The following is an 18,644-nucleotide window of genomic DNA, read 5'->3' as shown; positions in this document are numbered from 1 at the left end:
AGTCAGCTGCTCTTGAGTCATAATAGTCTGCTGCTCGAGTCATAATAGTCTGCTGCTCTTGAGTCATAATAGTCTGCCTTGACTTAGCCATAATAGAGTCTGCTGCTCTTGAGTCATAAGTCTGCTGCTCTTGAGTCAAAAAAATCTCTAGCTCTGTCATAATAGTCTGCTGCTCTTGAGTCATAAGTCTGCTGCTCTTGAGTCAAAAAAAATTCTAGCTCTGAGTCATAATAGTCTGCTGTTTGAGTCATGAAAGTCTGCTGCTCTGAGTCATGAAAGTCTGCTACTCTTGAGTCATAATAGTCTGCTGCTCTTTAATCATAAGTCTGCTGCTCTTGAGTCAAAAGTCTGCTGCTCTTGAGTCAAAAAAACTGTAGCTCTGAGTCATAATAGTCTGCTGCTCTTGAGTCATAATAGTCTGCTGCTATTGAGTCGGCTGCTCTTGAGTCATAATAGTCTGCTGCTCGAGTCATAATAGTCTGCTGCTCTTGAGTCATAATAGTCTGCCTTGACTTAGCCATAATAGAGTCTGCTGCTCTTGAGTCATAAGTCTGCTGCTCTTGAGTCAAAAAAATCTCTAGCTCTGTCATAATAGTCTGCTGCTCTTGAGTCATAAGTCTGCTGCTCTTGAGTCAAAAAAAATTCTAGCTCTGAGTCATAATAGTCTGCTGTTTGAGTCATGAAAGTCTGCTGCTCTGAGTCATGAAAGTCTGCTACTCTTGAGTCATAATAGTCTGCTGCTCTTTAATCATAAGTCTGCTGCTCTTGAGTCAAAAAAAGTCAAAAGTCTGCTGCTCGAAAATAGTCTGTAGCTCTGAGTCATAATAGTCTGCTGCTCTTGAGTCATAATAGTCTGCTGCTCTGAGTCATAATAGTCTGCCTTGACTTAGTCATAATTGTCTGTAGCTCTTGTGTCATAATAGTCTGCTGCTCTTGAGTCATAATAGTCTGCTGCTCTGAGTCATAATAGTCTGCCTTGACTTAGTCATAATTGTCTGTAGCTCTTGTGTCATAATAGTCTGCTGCTCGAGTCATGTAAGTCTGCTGCTCTGAGTCATAATAGTCTGCTGCTCTGAGTCATAATAGTCTGCTGCTCGAGTCATGTAAGTCTGCTGCTCTGAGTTATAATAGTCTGCTGCTCGAGTCATAATAGTCTGCTGCTCTGAGTCATAATAGAGTCTGCTGCTCTTGAGTCATAACAGAGTCTGCTGCTCTTGAGTCATAACAGAGTCTGCTGCTCTTGAGTCATAATAGTCTGCCTTGATTTAGTCATAATAGAGTCTGCTGTTATGAGTTTTATGGTCCAATATGCACGGACTCATAATAGAGTCTGCGCTGAGTCATACGCAATTATCCAAACATAAAATGAAAAAGTAGCACAAAGAAAATGTAATTGTACCAAGCCCATTCCAATGTCCTCTGTGCTCCAGGAGCAAGGAGCAGAGCCAGTAGCAGCTGGTCCTCGTAGCCCTGAGCTACCTGGGTGGCCTCCGCAGGATCTTCCCCTGCACGGGAGGGGAGGAGTACGACAAGTACCTCAAACACAGCAGCTCTTCCCACAGACTGCTGCCACCAAGGCCAGAGAGAGGTGCACCAGGTAGACACACACACATCACCCACACGTCAGTTCCAACCTCAGTGCCATACATAATGTGTGCATGCAGGTTTCCTGGATAGACTATACACATAGCAGGGATGTTTGTGTCCATGTGTGGCGCACACAGCAGTGCTTGTATACAGGTTTACACAAAGTATACTCAGGAACGTTTCTCTGTGCAGAGAACAGTTGCAGGAGCCTCATGAGCAACTGAGCCAGAGGAGGTGTCAGAGACTGGGTCTGAAGGGTAAAATCCACAAAGTGCCCTTCTGCCCCGTCCATCTCGATGTGAGTACTGTCTTCTGCCTGCTGCTGTGTCCTATGGTCACCTCAATCCCCTCCCCCCAAAAAACAATGTTTCTGTTACCTGATGAATAACATTGCATTGCCTCCTCGTCTCAGGGGGCTGCAGCTGAGAGCCAGTCTGCTCAGAGACCTGGGCATCGTAGACCAGGTGTACCAGCTCCTCAAGGGAATGCCCTTCTATAAAGACGTCACAGTGCCACTTGTTGTCAAGACTGACTCACGGCAATACATAAGCAACATGGCTGCCAAGGTGAGCACTTTTCCAAATGTACACTTATCTGAAGTGCACTTATCAGTAGTCAACTGTGTACGGTACTATGCATACAGTGGGGCAAAAAAGTATTTAGTCAGCCACCAATTGTGCAAGTTCTCCCACTTGATGATGAGAGATCTCCCCCTTGTTGTTTGCTTTGGCAATCGAGCCTCTCGCCATTGCACTACGCTCTAATGATGCCATTCAAGGTATAATCAGGGCGGGCTTGGAGCAGAAAGTCTCGCTATATGCTGAGGACCTCCTTTTGTTTATCTCCAACCCTGATACCTCATTGCCACGTGCCCTATCTGTTCTTAAAACGTTTGGATCAATCTCAGGGTACAAGCTGAATCTAGGCAAGAGTGAGCTTTTTCCAGTAAATAAGGCTGCTTTAAAGTGCTCTTCTACAAGTTCTCAGTTTAGGATTGTCCGGGATCAATTCACCTACTTGGGAGTTAAAGTGACAAGGAAATATTCAAATTTGTTTCAGGAAAACTTTGTTGCTCTAGCAGACAGTTTGAAACAATCTTTTACTTTTTGGAATTCGCTACCCATTTCTCTTATCAGAAGGATTAATGTCATGAAAATGAATGTGTTGCCAAAATTTTTATATTTATTTCAATGTTTACCCATTTTTATTCCAAAATCTTTTTTTATTTCACTGGATCAAACATTCATGCATTTTATTTGGGATGGCAAGGTACCACAGATTGGTAGAAAACATTTACAGAAGCCTAGGTCATTGGGGGGTTTAGCTCTACCAAATTTACAGACATACTACTGGGCTGCAAATTTCAGAGCCCTTCTGTACTGGCTGCAGACTGATCCTACTGGCCCGAGACCACTCTGGGTCCAGATGGAGTCTGAATCGTGTAAACCTGCAGCACTTTCCTCTGTGTTGTGCTCATCTCTCTCAGTGTCCCTAGGCAGAAGGTGTGTCAACCCAATTGTAAAGCAGTCTCTTAAAATTTGGAATCAGTTCCATTTAGCCTTTAGCCTCCGAGGCTTTTCTCTATCAGGCCCAATCAATCAGAACATTTTATTTCCTCCATCTTTGAATGATTTGGCATTTGGCACTCACTAGGCCTCTCCTCGCTAGCCCAATTATTCTTTGATGATACATTTGCCTCTTTTTCTCAGCTGCAAGAAAAGTTCAAAGTTCTAACACACCTGAGTTTCCCCATAGGCCTGCGAATACAGCTATAGAGAGCATTTTGGAGTTGAAAAAGCTTCCTAGGGGCGCAATTTCAGATGTATAAGCAATCATTCATGACTTACAGAACCCTTCTTTGGTGCCTTTAAAGACTCGATGGGAAAAGGATTTGGGGGAGGAACTTGGGGAAGACGCCTGGGAATCTGTGCTGCACAGGGTGCACTCGTCCTCTTTTAGCACTAGACACAGCCTCATTCAATTCAAGGTGGTTCACCGTATCCACTGGTCGGGGGCCAAACTTGGAAGAATATTCTCTGATTTTGATCCTACCTGTGTCAGATGTAAAGTGGAACCAGCCACACTGTTGCATATGTTTTGGGGCTGTCATAAACTGTCAGGTTTCTGGGAATTCATATTTAAATGTTTCTCTGATATATATGACACTATTATAGATCCGTCTCCGCTTACAGCCCTATTTGGAGTACTGCCCATGGGTACCCCCCTATCAAGAATCCAGTCGGACACTGTTGCTTATACAACTCTTTTAGTTAGATGGCTAATACTACAGAGCTGGAATATGGCAGCTCCCCCATCTTATAAATATTGGGTAAGAGATGTGTTGTGCTCTCTGAAACTAGAAAAAATCTAATTAAATTCACGTGGGTAACCCCAAACTGTTTAATGAGGCTTGGGCTCCATTCCGGTCTTACTTTAAACAGTCCATTGTCTGATGGCATTCCAATTAAAACTAAAATAAGTCTGTATTTGACCCCCTGTGACTTAAGGGTTGGAGGATCTTCTCTCTGTGTTTTTGCTGGGGGGGCTTCTTTAAGAGGCTCCTCTGTCCTCCACTCATTACCTGTATTAATGGCACCTGTTTGAACTTGTTATCAGTATAAAAGACACCTGTCTACAACCTCAAACAGTCACACTCCAAACTCCACTATGGCCAAGGCCAAAGAGCTGTCCAAGGACACCAGAAACAAAATTGTAGACCTGCACCAGGCTGGGAAGACTGAATCTGCAATAGGTAAGCAGCTTGGTTTGAAGAAATCAACTGTGGGAGCAATTATTAGGAAATGGAAGACATACAAGACCACTGATAATCTCCCTCGATCTGGGGCTCCACGCAAGATCTCACCCCGTGGGGTCAAAATTATCACAAGAACGGTGAGCAAAAATCCCAGAACCACACTGGGGGACCTAGTGAATGACCTGCAGAGAGCTGGGACCAAAGTAACAAAGCCTACCATCAGTAACACACTACGCCGCCAGGGACTCAAATCCTGCAGTGCCAGACGTGTCCCCCTGCTTAAGCCAGTACATGTCCAGGCCCGTCTGAAGTTTGCTAGAGAGCATTTGGATGATCCAGAAGAAGATTGGGAGAATATCATATGGTCAGATGAAACCAAAATATAACTTTTTGGTAAAAACTCAACTTGTAGTGTTTGGAGGACAAAGAATGCTGAGTTGCATCCAAAGAACACCATACCTACTGTGAAGCATGGGGGTGGAAACATCATGCTTTGGGGCTGTTTTTCTGCAAAGGGACCAGGACGACTGATCCGTGTAAAGGAAAGAATGAATGGGGCAATGTATCGTGAGATTTTGAGTGAAAACCTCCTTCCATTAGCAAGGGCATTGAAGATGAAACGTGGCTGGGTCTTTCAGCATGACAATGATCCCAAACACACCGCCCGGGCAACGAAGGAGTGGCTTCGTAAGAAGCATTTCAAGGTCCTGGAGTGGCCTAGCGAGTCTCCAGATCTCAACCCCATAGAAAATCTTTGGAGGGAGTTGAAAGTCCGTGTTGCCCAGCAACAGCCCCAAAACATCACTGCTCTAGAGGAGATCTGCATGGAGGAATGGGCCAAAATACCAGCAACAGTGTGTGAAAACCTTGTGAAGACTTACAGAAAATGTTTGACCTCTGTCATTGCCAACAAAGGGTATATAACAAAGTATTGAGATAAACTTTTGTTATTGACCAAATACTTATTTTCCACCATAATTTGCAAATAATTTCATTAAAAATCCTACTATGTGATTTTCTGGATTTTTTTTCTCATTTTGTCTGTCATAGTTGAAGTGTACCTATGATGAAAATTGCAGCCCTCTCTCATATTTTTAATTGGGAGAACTTGCACAATTGGTGGCTGACTAAATACTTTTTTGCCCCACTGTATATGCTGTACACAGACAGGCATATATAAATACCTGAGCAGCTATTTGAAAGATGTCAGATTATACAGGTTCAAAGGTTAGTACTTATTATTCTTTAGACTGCAATTTAACAACAGTAAAACAACATGTTTCTTTAATAAAAAGCCCAACAACATTTCCTTCAAACATCCCATTACTGTAAACGTGCAAATACCATGTTTTCTATTAAAGGTTGACCCACGCCTTATATAGGCTTATCCATAAATCCAAAAACACATGCTATTTTAATAGCCCATAAATGCTAACACATACGTTTGGTCACTTAAAAGTAATTCAAAGCACATTAATATTCCCAGAGGTGCATATTTACAATCTCAGAAATCATAACTTTTAGAGTGCCCCCAGAAATGTTCAATCATTAGTCCAGATATACTAATCTAGAAGTGTAGAGAGGAACATAGACAGCAACACACATGGGCAACACATAGGGACAGATATGTCTAGCCACTAGACAAACAATGCCATCAATTCTTATTCAACCCCCATTGGAGAAGTGAATGGATGCTTGAGAGCTGTACCATAGGGGTGTCAAACTCAATTTATAGAGGGCCGAGTGTCTGCAAGTTTTCGCTACCTTGTACTTGATTAATCAATTAAGGCCATTGACTAGTTAGGAACTCCCCTCATGTCTTCATTTGACACATTGAAAGGACACAACCAAAACCTGCAAACACATGGCCCTCCAGGAATTGAGTTTGACCCCCCTGCTCTACCACATGCTGATGTTAAACTATGATTTCTGTGTAGCTGGAGTCGTAGGGTGACTGCTGCAGTGCGACCAAAGATAAGGAGCCCTCTGTACTGTCTGAGTGTCACCCTCCCGGGACTGTTCTGTCTTAGCCCTATTGGCCCTGGTGGGACCAAGACTTGCACCCCCAGGGGCTGGGCCACAGTGTCTCCACCATGCCTCTCCAGGGCATGTGCCCAAATTGGGTGTGAAGTGCACCGATTCGTAGTGAACAATGTTTCCTTTTACCCAGTAAGTGAACTACTAACTATTCCACTTCTTCCTTTTTCTGTGATGCCTGCTTGCCCCACATTGATAGAGATCCCTATCGTTTGTCATACATACTCCTCACCTAACCTTTCCCCTCCCTCCCTCCCCCACGATTCATCCTCAGTGCCTCTCTGGGTAAGCTGGGTAACAACAACAGCAGCTTTGCTGAAATGCACATGCAGGGCTCTCCCCCTACCACCCTGAGGCTGCCCCACCCCAGGCTGCCCCTCCCTCGGGTATTTGAAGGACCCAGCGCTCCCCAGGCCTCTACACCATCTCTAAGCTAGCCCCTATGACCAAGCGGCCAATACACATCACGTCACAGAACAGCAGGTAGGAAATCAGCTAATGACATATAAGATTGTTTGTGGTAACAAATATCACCTCTCATGAGGTTTTGGGCAAATAGGTAATACAAGGTGGGTGAAATAAGATTTTCCTACACCTGTTGGGGAAAGCACAGCAGCTGTCTTTGTCTTCGGCCCGTGACCTATAGTGGATGCAGCACAAGGCTCTCACTCCCGCAGCCCACATCCGGCTGCCGCAGCTCTCCGGCAGACACTTTGTGGCATCGTACGGAGTGATGGAGATATGCCAGGCTACAGACCAGACCATGGTCAACCGCTGTGATTAGGCCATCGACCACCATCACTCCCGGGACCTGGTGAAAGAAGAAGCTATGGACGTAGATACCGGTAAGACTGCTGTCCCTTCCATGAACAAGCCAAACCAGCCGATCTGAGACTCGTTGAGACTGTATGTTGTACAGGTCAACTTAACTACAGGCATGCTTGTGGATTGCATGCTCACACTTGTTTTAACTCCACTAAGATGATTTTGCCCAGATGGGAATGTGGTTGGAACATTGGTTCATCTATCAAGCATCATCAAGAGACATTACTCCTCAATCTGACCACTTCCACCGAGAGACACAGCAATTTAGTCTCTGTGACTTTTTCATCAAATTAACAAAAATGTCTAAACATCTAAATCGATATCTGTTACTACTCGTTCATGTTTTACGGAGCGCGGTTTTGAAATGTTCAGGTGGGTACATCATTTCAACTCGAACTAGCAGGTGCTTATGCTCAGGCTGTAACTTGTCCTGTTGTCTGAAGCGCTGATGGTTATCCACCGCAGTATTTATATCCCATTTGTGGAACTGACTGGCTGGCTGGCTGGCTGGCTGGCTGGCTGGCTGGCTGGCTGGCTGGCTGTGAGGGTTAGTGGGAAACACAAGGGGAAGCATTTAAAAAAACAAGATGTCTGGTAGCTGAAGGTTAAAAAGGTAGGCCTCCATTTGGAAACATTACATTGAGCGTAGTTATGGTTAGTTGTTAAACACAATCCAGCGCCTCAGCAGCTTCTTGTGAATATATCTCTGTCAAGTCACATAGTAGTCATTAATGTCATTTTTATAATATTAAGTATATTTGAAAGTACTTATTAATTCATCATTGAGGGGGAGGGGGGGGTTACAAAGTATACCTTATTTACTTGATGCCATTTCAAGAAATTGTTTAAGGTCTGTGAACCAATCCAAAACGTAAACAATTTCTTACTATGAGCTGCATGTGAAAATAAAAGTGTTGAAGTCTGGTTGCAGAGCATTGTGGCTGTTGATTACGATAGAGTCTACGTTAGCATGTTGTTAGCATGTCCAGCAGCAGGATAAAGTAAATATCACACAGTGGCGTTCCCCAGACACAGGCAGAAACGCTGGATGGGAAACAGAGATTTTACTGTCTGCTCTGCTTTCGCTGCTTGGATTGCCCATAGTTCTCTAGTTAGAGAGCCTTCCTTTCCAGTGTCTGTCTGATCTTATTACCTATGCAGACTTCCAGAGGGAAAGAGATTCCCCTCTGTCGGTTCCCATCTAGTGTTTCCATGGCATTTACAGAGGCCATTCCCTATCGCTTCATTCCTTCATTCAGCAGTCACTGTTCATATGAAAGACAAAAGCTCTTTGAGCTCAGAACTCTGAGATTGTTCTTTGAATTGGAGATTGTGCTTTGAATGCTGAGGGATTGTGCTGGTCTGGAGTAGCATTGGTCAAGACGGTGGTAGGGGATTGTGATTCAGACAACAGGTTTTTACTTGTATCTTACGCCAGCTACGTTGCAGAGGACAGACTGGTGATTGAGAGACCTTGTCCAACATTGCTACTGTGACCGACCTGGATACGACTGCAATTCTCCATCCCCTTTGGTCCCTATAAAAGCTGACACCATTCCAGCAGGTTGCGCCTCTCACAAGCGATTTTATTGAAGGCAAATTGCTAACTAATTTATGCAACAATAAACTGCTTACAAATGTATTCAGTCATTTCATCCAAGGGCACGATGACCAATCATGACGACATATGATTTACCATTCTAATACAATGTTGTGGTTGCAACAACTTTTTTTTTTGAGTTCCTTTCCCAATGCTGATACTATTGTTTTATATAACCTGTCCTCGACAGTCTCGGTAGCCAGTCATATTTAGTCAGGCAAACGCATGATCACAATAGATCTGTAGAGATGAACCCTAGACAGAAGAGCCTTCACAAATGGCTGCTCTTCCCCTTGGTGTCCCGCCAACATAAGCTGTGTTCAGACAGACTAATCTCTCCCTATACTTTGTTAAGCACCTGTGCAGGTGTGGAGACCACAGGGTAATCTAAGCCACTGCTGGCACTTAGAAATCATCTGCCCAGTCATTATGAGTGCTTAGATAAAAGCAATCAATCTAGACTGATTTCATTTGAAACGAACATAGGATTGAAAACTTCCATTGAACTTCATTCGGTCACCTTAATACACCCCAAAATGTACCATACAGTAGCAAGCACTTATAGTGCTGCAGTTATTGGTTTGTTTTTGTTCTTTAAGTGCCATATTGATTTTTCAGTGAACTGTATCCATATCACTGTAAAAGTTCTTGTTTTCAAAAAGACGTGCAGTAAAACATTGTTACACATACTGTAATATATTCTAGACAACTCCTGTAGGTAAATCATTACAGTAGTGTTTGATCTACATTTGAGAAGGGTGACCTCGACAGGTTTTAAGACTTGCGAAGTAGAATTATCCTCTGTTTTCCAGTAGCCCGGTTTATCACCTTTTCATGAGATGACAGACTTGCAAAGAAACGGTTGTATGGACACTCAGTGTTTGGGACTACAGTATAGAAAGGCAGTGTGATGTTCTGTTGTTCTTCTTGATAACAGAACAGGTTTGAGTTGGAGCAGAGTGTGTTGTCCCGATGGTCAACTTGTTAAACCAGACTTCCAGTCTGATTATCAGAGCTGTGTTCTAATTGGTTGGTTTTGTGTCTCTCTCGGAGGAGGGCGAACTCTTCCATCCATGTTTCTGTTTTACGACGTTAACAGAGCTTCATTACAAACATTGTTTTGCAGATTTCTGTCCAGAACATTTTATGACCACTCCACTAACCATTTACAAGATGTGGAGGGTTGTTGTGCTTTGCAGTTTCACATAATGGCACACAGCTGCAACCATGTCCAGCAGAAGGCTATTCATTTGTTTTCAGCTTCAATGAGAGGTGGATATTTTGATATTATTTTATTCCCGGACCTACAGTATAATATTACTTTGATTATGGCATACATCAGTGAGGGCTTCTATTCGTCATTTTAACGATTATGTACATCGCTCTGTCCTTTTTTAAAATCTGTCCATATTTGACCTCCTATCTGTTGATGTTTTGGCCTGTACTATAATTTCTCTATTTTTAGCCTGGTAAGAACATGCAGTCTCTGTATGTGTAATACAATCTATAATAACAGGGCACCTGAACGTCAATAAATAGCAATAATGTAATTGATAGCCTCTGTGTCTACAGTCTGTCTGGGATTACTGCTGAATCAGACAAAGAACTACTTACAGTAATCTAAACAAGTCTAACTGTCACGCCTGCTCCTGCTCCCCCTCTCTGGCGCTCGAGGACGCCAGGCTGCCCATCAATACGCACACCTGTCACCATCGTTACTCGCATCAACGTTTCATTGGACTCACCCGTACTCCTTCAATTTGTTGATTGCCCCCTCTATATCTGTCTGTTCCTCCGTTTGATCTCTGTGTCAGCATTAATGTAATTTTGTTTCTCCTGTCCAGATCCGTGTTCTCTTTCACGTCCCTTGTTTATTATTTGTTCACTGCCTGTACTTGCTTCTCGTCTCCCAGCGTCTTTCTTTACAGAATGCTGACACCCATATTGTTTTTTGTTTTGGTTGGTGATGTCAGGTCCGTGTGCTGCTCTCGAAGGACCCGGGGGTGCCTCAGCTGGCTCGTCAGGATTCCACGCCTTAGCTGGCTCAAGAGGTTTCCTTGCCTCGGTTGGCTCTGCAGGCTCCCACCCCAAGTCATGCCTCAGCCGGCTCTTCGGGCTCCCACGCCTCAGCCAGCTCGTCGGACTCCCACGCCTCAGCCGGCTTCCATGCCTCGGCCGGCCCGTCAGGCTCGTCCAGGTGGGACGCCGGGTGACGCCCCTAGAGGGGGGGTACTGTCACGCCCGCTCCCCCTCCCTGGCGCTCGAGGGCGCCATGCTGCCCATCATTACGCACACCAATCACCATCATTATGAGCATCAGCGCTTCAGTGGACTCACCCAGACTCCTTCACCTTGTTGATTGCCCCCTCTATATCTGTCTTTTCCTCAGTTTGATCCCTGTGTCAGCATTAATGTCCTTTTGTTTCCCCTGTCCAGATGCTGCCCGTGTTGTTTCATGTCCGTTGTTTATTAAATGTTCACTCCCTGTACTTGCTTCTTGTCTCCAAGCTTCTGTCCTTACACTAAAAGGTATTGCTGCCCTAGACCAAGGAACTGTTATCAGATAAGACACAGTCATATGATTATAATATAGGTTCTATGTGTGCAATTGAACCATTCAAAAGAACATTGAAAATGTAGATTGATTTGAGAAGTGTTGAGTTTATTTATTTAATTTACTTTGTAAAAGTAGGCTTGACAGAGTAATATATGTCATTGTTGATGCAAACGAGTGCACTCAATCACAATTTGTTCTTTAAAATATTGAACCAGAGATTTCTCATAAATATGTATTAACTAAAATATTTCATTGCATATTCCGAAAGATGGAAAGGAAAATCTTATCTACACTTTGCGCCTTCACATATTCTGGCACTGTATGCAATTCTCTTCAATTCTAGACAAGATAATAGAATAGTGCAAACATCAGACAAACACATGAGCAACAGTAGTCTCTGCAAAGCCATTTCTCATGTGTTGAGATTCATACTTGATTATCAGAGCAAACAGTGAAATATGTGAATTTCTATGGACTGGAAAATGTCTGGGTTTTTTAAATATATTGTTTTACCTTCAATGTCTAATTGGACATTCTACTAATGGAACTCCTCTGCCTTTTAGTGAATCACCAGTTAGAATGAAACTTCTCGTTCTTGCACATAATAACATGCAATTACAACAAAAGGAACGTTTCTTATTGCCTCAAGGTCATCCCCAGTATTAGCTACCGTATGTGTGAAGGCCGGAATGTTTCAAGATCATTGATCTGGAAAGAACGTTGCATTTCACACGAATAAATAAAACAGTATTAACATCCCCAGCTGTGTTATTACAGACAGACACATGTAAATCTAGAGCTCTAACAACATGGAAAGCTGGATCAAATTGCACTCCTCCAGGGAGGGCAGTTTATCTGATCATGAGGTGTGATTGTGCTCAATGTACTGTCACCACCACTGACTTCATATCATCATTTCCTGGTAGCTACTGCAGCAAACTTCATCTGGGAAAAGGCACCTCTTCCCTCCTGTCCAGACTGGCAGCCATAGTTTTGGGACTGCATGGTCGATTCAGGCCGATAGCGCTCAGCCCTCTGGCTTTGAACAGTTGGTCTGATCCCCAGTGGAGGCAGAGGGGGCAGGGGCAAGTGGCGGGATGGTGCATCACATTGGAATGGGGGTAGAGGGCCGTTGGGGGTATACCGCCCGGCCTGGGGTAGGGGGAGTGAGAGAGGCGCAGGGGATCCAGTGGCCTGAGGGGAGCAGCGAAGGGGCTGGGAACAGAGGGGGCACCTGCCCCCACTCCGTGGTGAGAGTAGAGGTGCAGGGGGAGGGGAGAGAGAAAGGAGTAAGGTAAGCCTGCTGCAGCCTGGCTCACCATCAGGGCACACAGGTTGGGGTCCAGGGGGTGTGGCCAGCTGAGAGAATGACGCTGCCTCTTGTCCTTCATTCGCCTGTTTTGGAACCATACCTGGGGTTGGGGGGAGAGGAAGGAAGGAGTGACCAACCGAGATGCCCACTACACCTGGGCTGCTTCCCATTTCTCAATGATAAATTACAGTAGACCCACACTATAATACATCACAAATGTGCTTTGTTTAAATTCAGGTAAGGTTGGACCATCACTGTTAAACTGGTAGTTCAGGAGCCTGAACTGACACTCCCTACCTATAAAAAAGTGAATGCCAGAAGCTGTTGCTAAACTCCCTCATTTATGAAGTCATGCCTTGCATTCCTTGTCATTCATAAAATATCCTCAAATAGTTTACATAAAGGTAAAGCCGTTTATATGCATATTAAAGTGACTAAGTTGGTCAGGGCCAAGTGTAGTCTTAACTCTCAAAATGATCAAGAATGAGAGGTAATTAAATAGAATTTCCATGTGTGCATTAGGGTAAGCTACCTTGATTGTGGTCTCGGGGAGGTTCAGTGCTGTCGCCAGTTCGCATCTCCTCGGTCGAGAAACGTAGCTCTCCTTGAGGTACTCTTGCTCCAGGCGGGACAGTTGTTCCCGGGTAAAGGCAGTACGGTGTCGCCGACTATGGTCAATAAAATTGACTGAGCTGCGCGGGCATGGCTCTTCTCCATGTCTACTATTTGTATCAACCACTGTGGCGACCGGCGTTTCTCTGCCCTCTGCAACTGAAAATTACAAACATTGAACGTAAAGTTAAATGAAAAAGAACAGTTTTGATTTCATTTTAGAAATTAAAGTGGATGTCTGTTGCAAACTGGTTGGATCCAAACTTCTCAATAGGATAGGCCTACTATTCGAAAGGAATACCAAAACACCCGTAGCATACTATTTGGCAATGTATTGTCCATGCGTAATTACGCGTACATTACTAAAGTAGCACGGGCCTAAAAAATAATAGCCTTAGAGCACATTATCGGTTGGCTTCCACAGCACGTGGAAGCCAAGGCTACGTACAGACAACTAAAATATTTGAGAATACTTTAGGGCTACTTACGCATAATGTCGTTTCTTGTAGTTTATTTGTGTCCTGGCTTCAAGTTTAATTAACAAAGTTTACTCCTTTAAAAATGTTCGCCTAAAATTCAAATGATTCCCAATGCGTGCGCCACTGTATCATCCAAAATTGGTGTCTCTTTCCATGCCTTGTTGACCCTCTGTTTGCAGACTTGAGCCAAATTCGTTTACATAGATGGGATTAGTTGTTTTTGTCGCCCCGTTTGAATCCCCCTCCTTCTCTCCTTCTTTCTAGCGTTTATATCTCCCTGGTCGAGACATCTTTTGCTAATGAGAGACACGGTCTAACCGCCAAGGCGCCGCCTGGGCGCAAGGAGGGAAGGAGGTGTTCAATTGTTTTTGGTCTCCGACCAGTCTTTGTACTTTTGTTATGGAGATTAAGAACGACCTCCCTTTCCTTACTGTCACAGAAGCTTCCATGTCGAAATAGACCAACCCTCATTGTTCTGTGGCGTTTGATGTTTGTATTTTTGGAAGTCAATCATTAGAACCTTAATGTTCGTAAATTTGTGCAAAACTGGCCATTTAAAATTTTCTCAGATAGTGTAGACCGATTTAATACAGTTTAGACGTATAGTTTGGCATAAATAGTATTTAAAACACCAACTCGATATAATTAGGCCTATGTAAACACATTTGGCGATGATGATGTTCATGATTATTGAAACAGAGGCATGCTTTAAAACATTGTAAAAACATATTATTGATCGGCTACAGAGTCAAACATAAATATTAACGTAGCTACATGCATTTAACACATTTGAAATGAAATATGGTTCCAAAATGTATCCGAGTCCCCCGTTGAAATACGAGTTGGTACCTTTAAAATCAGAGGAAATGTTCTACTTTATGTGCTTACTAATGTGTCAATACAGTTGCGCCTAGTGCGCACTTGTAAATGGGGTGCTGATTTGACTGATCAACGTGATCATTGGATTATGTTCCATCAGAACCCTGTTACAATGCTTAATCCAGTCCTGATCCCATCGATGATGAAAGAGTGTTAACTCCACTGAGGGGATCGATAATACATTCTATTGAGCAGATTTGTTCATCATAGACTTAAACTAAATCTGATGCATAGCCGCCTAATTCTCATCGATTTGTCATTGTGAAAAGTGAATTGCAGAGATGGCTGAATCGATGCGTCGCCCTCATTCTAGATAGGCTATCTAAAATTGAAACGTCATTTTTGTCTAATTTGGGAATAGGAAGTGTTAGTTGTCACGGGTTCGCTCGGCAAGTAGGGTAGGCTTATTTAAAATAAAATAAAATAAATACCAACGTGTGGCCTCCGGGTAGGCTATAAGACTGGTGGAAGAGCCTCTGCATCTCTTTGTCCCGCTCCCCAACGTATAAACCTTTCCTTGCCCCGATAAACGTTGCATAGCCCCAGCGGAGTGGTCATGGAAATGGGGACCATCGGGAGAGGGTGGCAACCTGGGTGCGCAGTGGTCCACCTGTCTATCCTCCTATTCCAGACGTAGAGACAGAGTATGCACGTGGTTTAATCGGCGGACATGGGGCTGAAGGATGGTTTAGGCTACTGATATCACCCAAGTTGATGTTTGTATTGTTATACATAGACTCTTTGATCACAAATGGCTGAGTGGCTCCACGTTGACTGACTGCTTGTATTCTGTCTGGGGGAAACCGGGTCAAACCAGGTCAAATGGAGCTTGGAATACAGGTTAGCATGTTGGTACGCCTATATATTGCTATATGGGCCTGTCTGTGACTTGACATATTATTAGAAATGATTGATATCAGCCATTAAACATCTGTGAAGTGTGAAGTTTGCACATTCTCTCTTTACTTAAAAAAATATACAGTACCAGTCAAAAGTTTGGGCACACCTACTCATTCAAGTATTTTTCTTTATTTGTACTATTTTCTACATTGTAGAATAATATTGAAGACATCAAAACTATGAAACAACACAAATGGAATCATGTAGTTACCAAAAAAGTGTTAAGCAAATGTCTTAAAAGTAGCCACCCTGTGCCTTGATGACAAGCTATGCACACTCTTGGCATTCTCTCAACCAGCTTCATGAGGTAGTCACCTGGAATGCATTTCAATTAACTGGTGTGCCTTGTTAAAAGCTCATTTGCTTTCAAGGATCGGGACTCTAACCCGGGAGGTTATAAGAAATTCTTTCCTTAATGCGTTTGAGGCAATCAATCAGTTGTGTTGTGACAAGGTAGGGGTGGTATACAGAAAATAGCCTTATTTGGTAAAAGAACAAGTCCATATTATGGCAAGAAAAGCTCTATTATTATAAAAATTGTACCTTTATTTAACTAGGGAAGTCAGTTAAGAACAAATTCTTATTTACAGTGAAAGCCTACACTGGCCAAACCCAGACAACGCTGGGCCCATTGTGCTCTGCCCTATGGGACTCCCAATCACAGCCAGTTGTGATACAGCCTGGATTTGAACCAGGGTGTCTGTAGTGACACCTCTAGCACTAAGATGCAGTGCCCTAGAACACTGTGCCACTCGGGAGCCCATATAAGCAAAGAGAAATGACAGTCCATCATTACGTTAAGACTTGAAGGTCAGTCAATATGGAAAATGTCAAGAACTTTTCAAGTTTCTTCAAGTGCAGTAGCAAAATCCATCAATGATGAAACTGGCTCTCATGAGGACCGTCACAGGAAAGGAAGACCCAGAGTTAACCTCTGCTGCAGAGGATAAGATGGTGCCGGAGCGGATGGCAGACGTTTTACATGCCCCCAGCCGATTGTGTTTTTTTTTATTTGCGTTGTTTGTAACTTATTTTTGTACTTATTTTGTACATAATGTTGCCGCTAACGTCTCTTATGACTGAAAATAACTTCTAGACATCAGGACTGCGATTACTCACCATGGACTAGCAGAATCCTCTTTTTCCTTTCACGACTCTGACAAGCTCGACACGAAGGATACACTGCTTCCTCTGGAACAGGCTCGATCCCCGTGATCTGCGTGAAGAGGAGGCGGAGAAAGAGGTGGCGAAGGTCGGGCTGCCTTCTGAGAATTTGTAGGCGATCGAATAAACCCCCACTTCCCTCCATTCTGCTAGCAAACATGCAATCTTTGGACAATAAAATCGCAGAGGTAAGCGGAAGATTAAACTACCAACGGGACATTAAAAACTGTATCATCTTATGCTTCACGGAGTCGTGGCTGAACGACGACAACATCAACACACAGCTGGCTGGTTAGACGATGTACCGGCAGGATGGAACAGCGGCATCTGGTAAGACAAGGGGCGGCGGTCTATGTATTTTTGTAAACAACAGCTGGTGCACGATATCTAAGGAAGTCTCAAGCTATTGCTCACCTGAGGTAGAGTATCTCATGATAAGCTGTAGACCACACTACCTACCAAGAGAGTTTTCATCTGTATTCTTTGAAGCTGTTTACACACCACCACTAAGACAGCATTGAATGAGCTTTATTCCGCCATATGCAAATGAGAAAACACTCACCCGGAGGCAGCACTCCTAGTAGCCGGGAACTTTAATGCAGGGAAACTTACATCCGTTTTTACCAAATTTCTATCAGCATGTTAAATGTGCAACCAGAGGAAGAGGAACTCTGGACCACCTATACTCCACACACAGAGACGCATACAGAGCTCTCCCTCGACCTCCATTTTAAAATCTGACCATAATTCTATCCTCCTGATTCCTGCTTACAAGCAAAAATTAAAGCAGGAAGCAACAGTAACTAGATCAATAAAAAAGTGGTCAGAGGAAGCAGATGTTTAAGGTATAGATAGGACTGTTTTGCTAGCACAGACTGGAATACGTTACAGGATTCCACTGAAGGCATTGAGGAGTACATCACATAAATCATTGGCTTCATCAATAAGTGCATTGATGACGTCGTCCCCACAATGACTGTACGTACATACCCCAACCAGAAGCCATGGATTACAGGCTAGAGCTGCCACTTTCAAGGAGCGGGACTCTAACCCGGAAGCTTATAAGAAATCCTGCTATGCCCTCTGACGAACCGTCAAACAGGCAAAGCGTCAATATAGGACTAATATCGAGTCGTACTACACTGGCTCTGATGCTCGTCGGATGTGGCAGGGCTTGAAAACCATTACAGGAGACAAAGGGAAGTACAGCCGAGACCTGCCCAGTGACACGAGCCTACCAGACGAGCTAAATTACCGTTATGCTCGCTTCGAGGCAAATAAACACTGAAACGTGCTGACCAACTGGCAAGTGTCTTCACTGATATTTTCAACCTCTCCCTGTCCGAGTCTGTAACACCAGCATGTTTTAAGCATACCACCATAGTCCCTGTGCCCAAGAACACTAAGGTAACCAGCCTAAATGACTACCGACCCGTAGCAGTCACGTCTGTAGCCATGAAGTGCTTTGAAACACTGGTCATGGCTCACATCAACACCATCATCCCAGAAACCCTATACCCACTCCAATTTGCAAACTGCCCCAACAGATCCACAGATGATGAAATCTCCATTGCACTCCACACGGACCTTTCCAACCTGGACAAAAGGAACACCTACAGTGGGGAAAACAAGTATTTGATACACTGCCAATTTTGCAGATTTTCCTACTTACAAAGCATGTAGAGGTCTGTAATTTTTCTCATAGGTACACTTCAACTGTGAGAGACGGAATCTAAAACAAAAATCCAGAAAATCACATTGTATGATTTTTAAGTAATTAATTTGCATTTTATTGCATGGCATAAGTATTTGATACATCAGAAAAGCAAAACTTAATATTTGGTACAGAAACATTTGTTTGCAATTAAAGAGGTCATACGTTTCCGTTTCCAAAATTACAGACCTCTACATGCTTTGTAAGTAGGAAAATCTTGACC

General features: G+C 43.6%; 1 protein-coding gene and 1 pseudogene across 1 annotated transcript; one reads left to right on the top strand and one right to left on the bottom strand.

Moving 5' to 3' along the window:
- The window catches only part of LOC112259177, a 31,369-nt pseudogene extending 24,206 nt beyond the window's left edge, over nucleotides 1–7,163 (top strand).
- Nucleotides 7,164–11,531: 4,368 nt separating this feature from the next.
- LOC112259176 (homeobox protein XHOX-3-like) lies at nucleotides 11,532–13,777 on the bottom strand. Its single transcript, XM_024433922.2, has 3 exons — nucleotides 13,774–13,777; nucleotides 13,206–13,444; nucleotides 11,532–12,773 (listed from the first exon to the last, which is right to left on the bottom strand). Exons 1-3 carry the CDS (start codon nucleotides 13,775–13,777, stop codon nucleotides 12,303–12,305), a joined length of 714 nt encoding a protein of 237 aa, XP_024289690.1. The 3' UTR covers nucleotides 11,532–12,302.
- Between the last annotated feature and the right edge of the window lie 4,867 nt (nucleotides 13,778–18,644).

Source organism: Oncorhynchus tshawytscha, linkage group LG09 (assembly GCF_018296145.1).
Source record: "Oncorhynchus tshawytscha isolate Ot180627B linkage group LG09, Otsh_v2.0, whole genome shotgun sequence".
In the NCBI taxonomy this organism is placed as follows: Eukaryota; Metazoa; Chordata; class Actinopteri; order Salmoniformes; family Salmonidae; genus Oncorhynchus; species Oncorhynchus tshawytscha.
The sequence above is the reverse complement of the archived record's forward strand: the minus strand, read 5'-3'. Positions and strand labels throughout refer to the sequence as shown.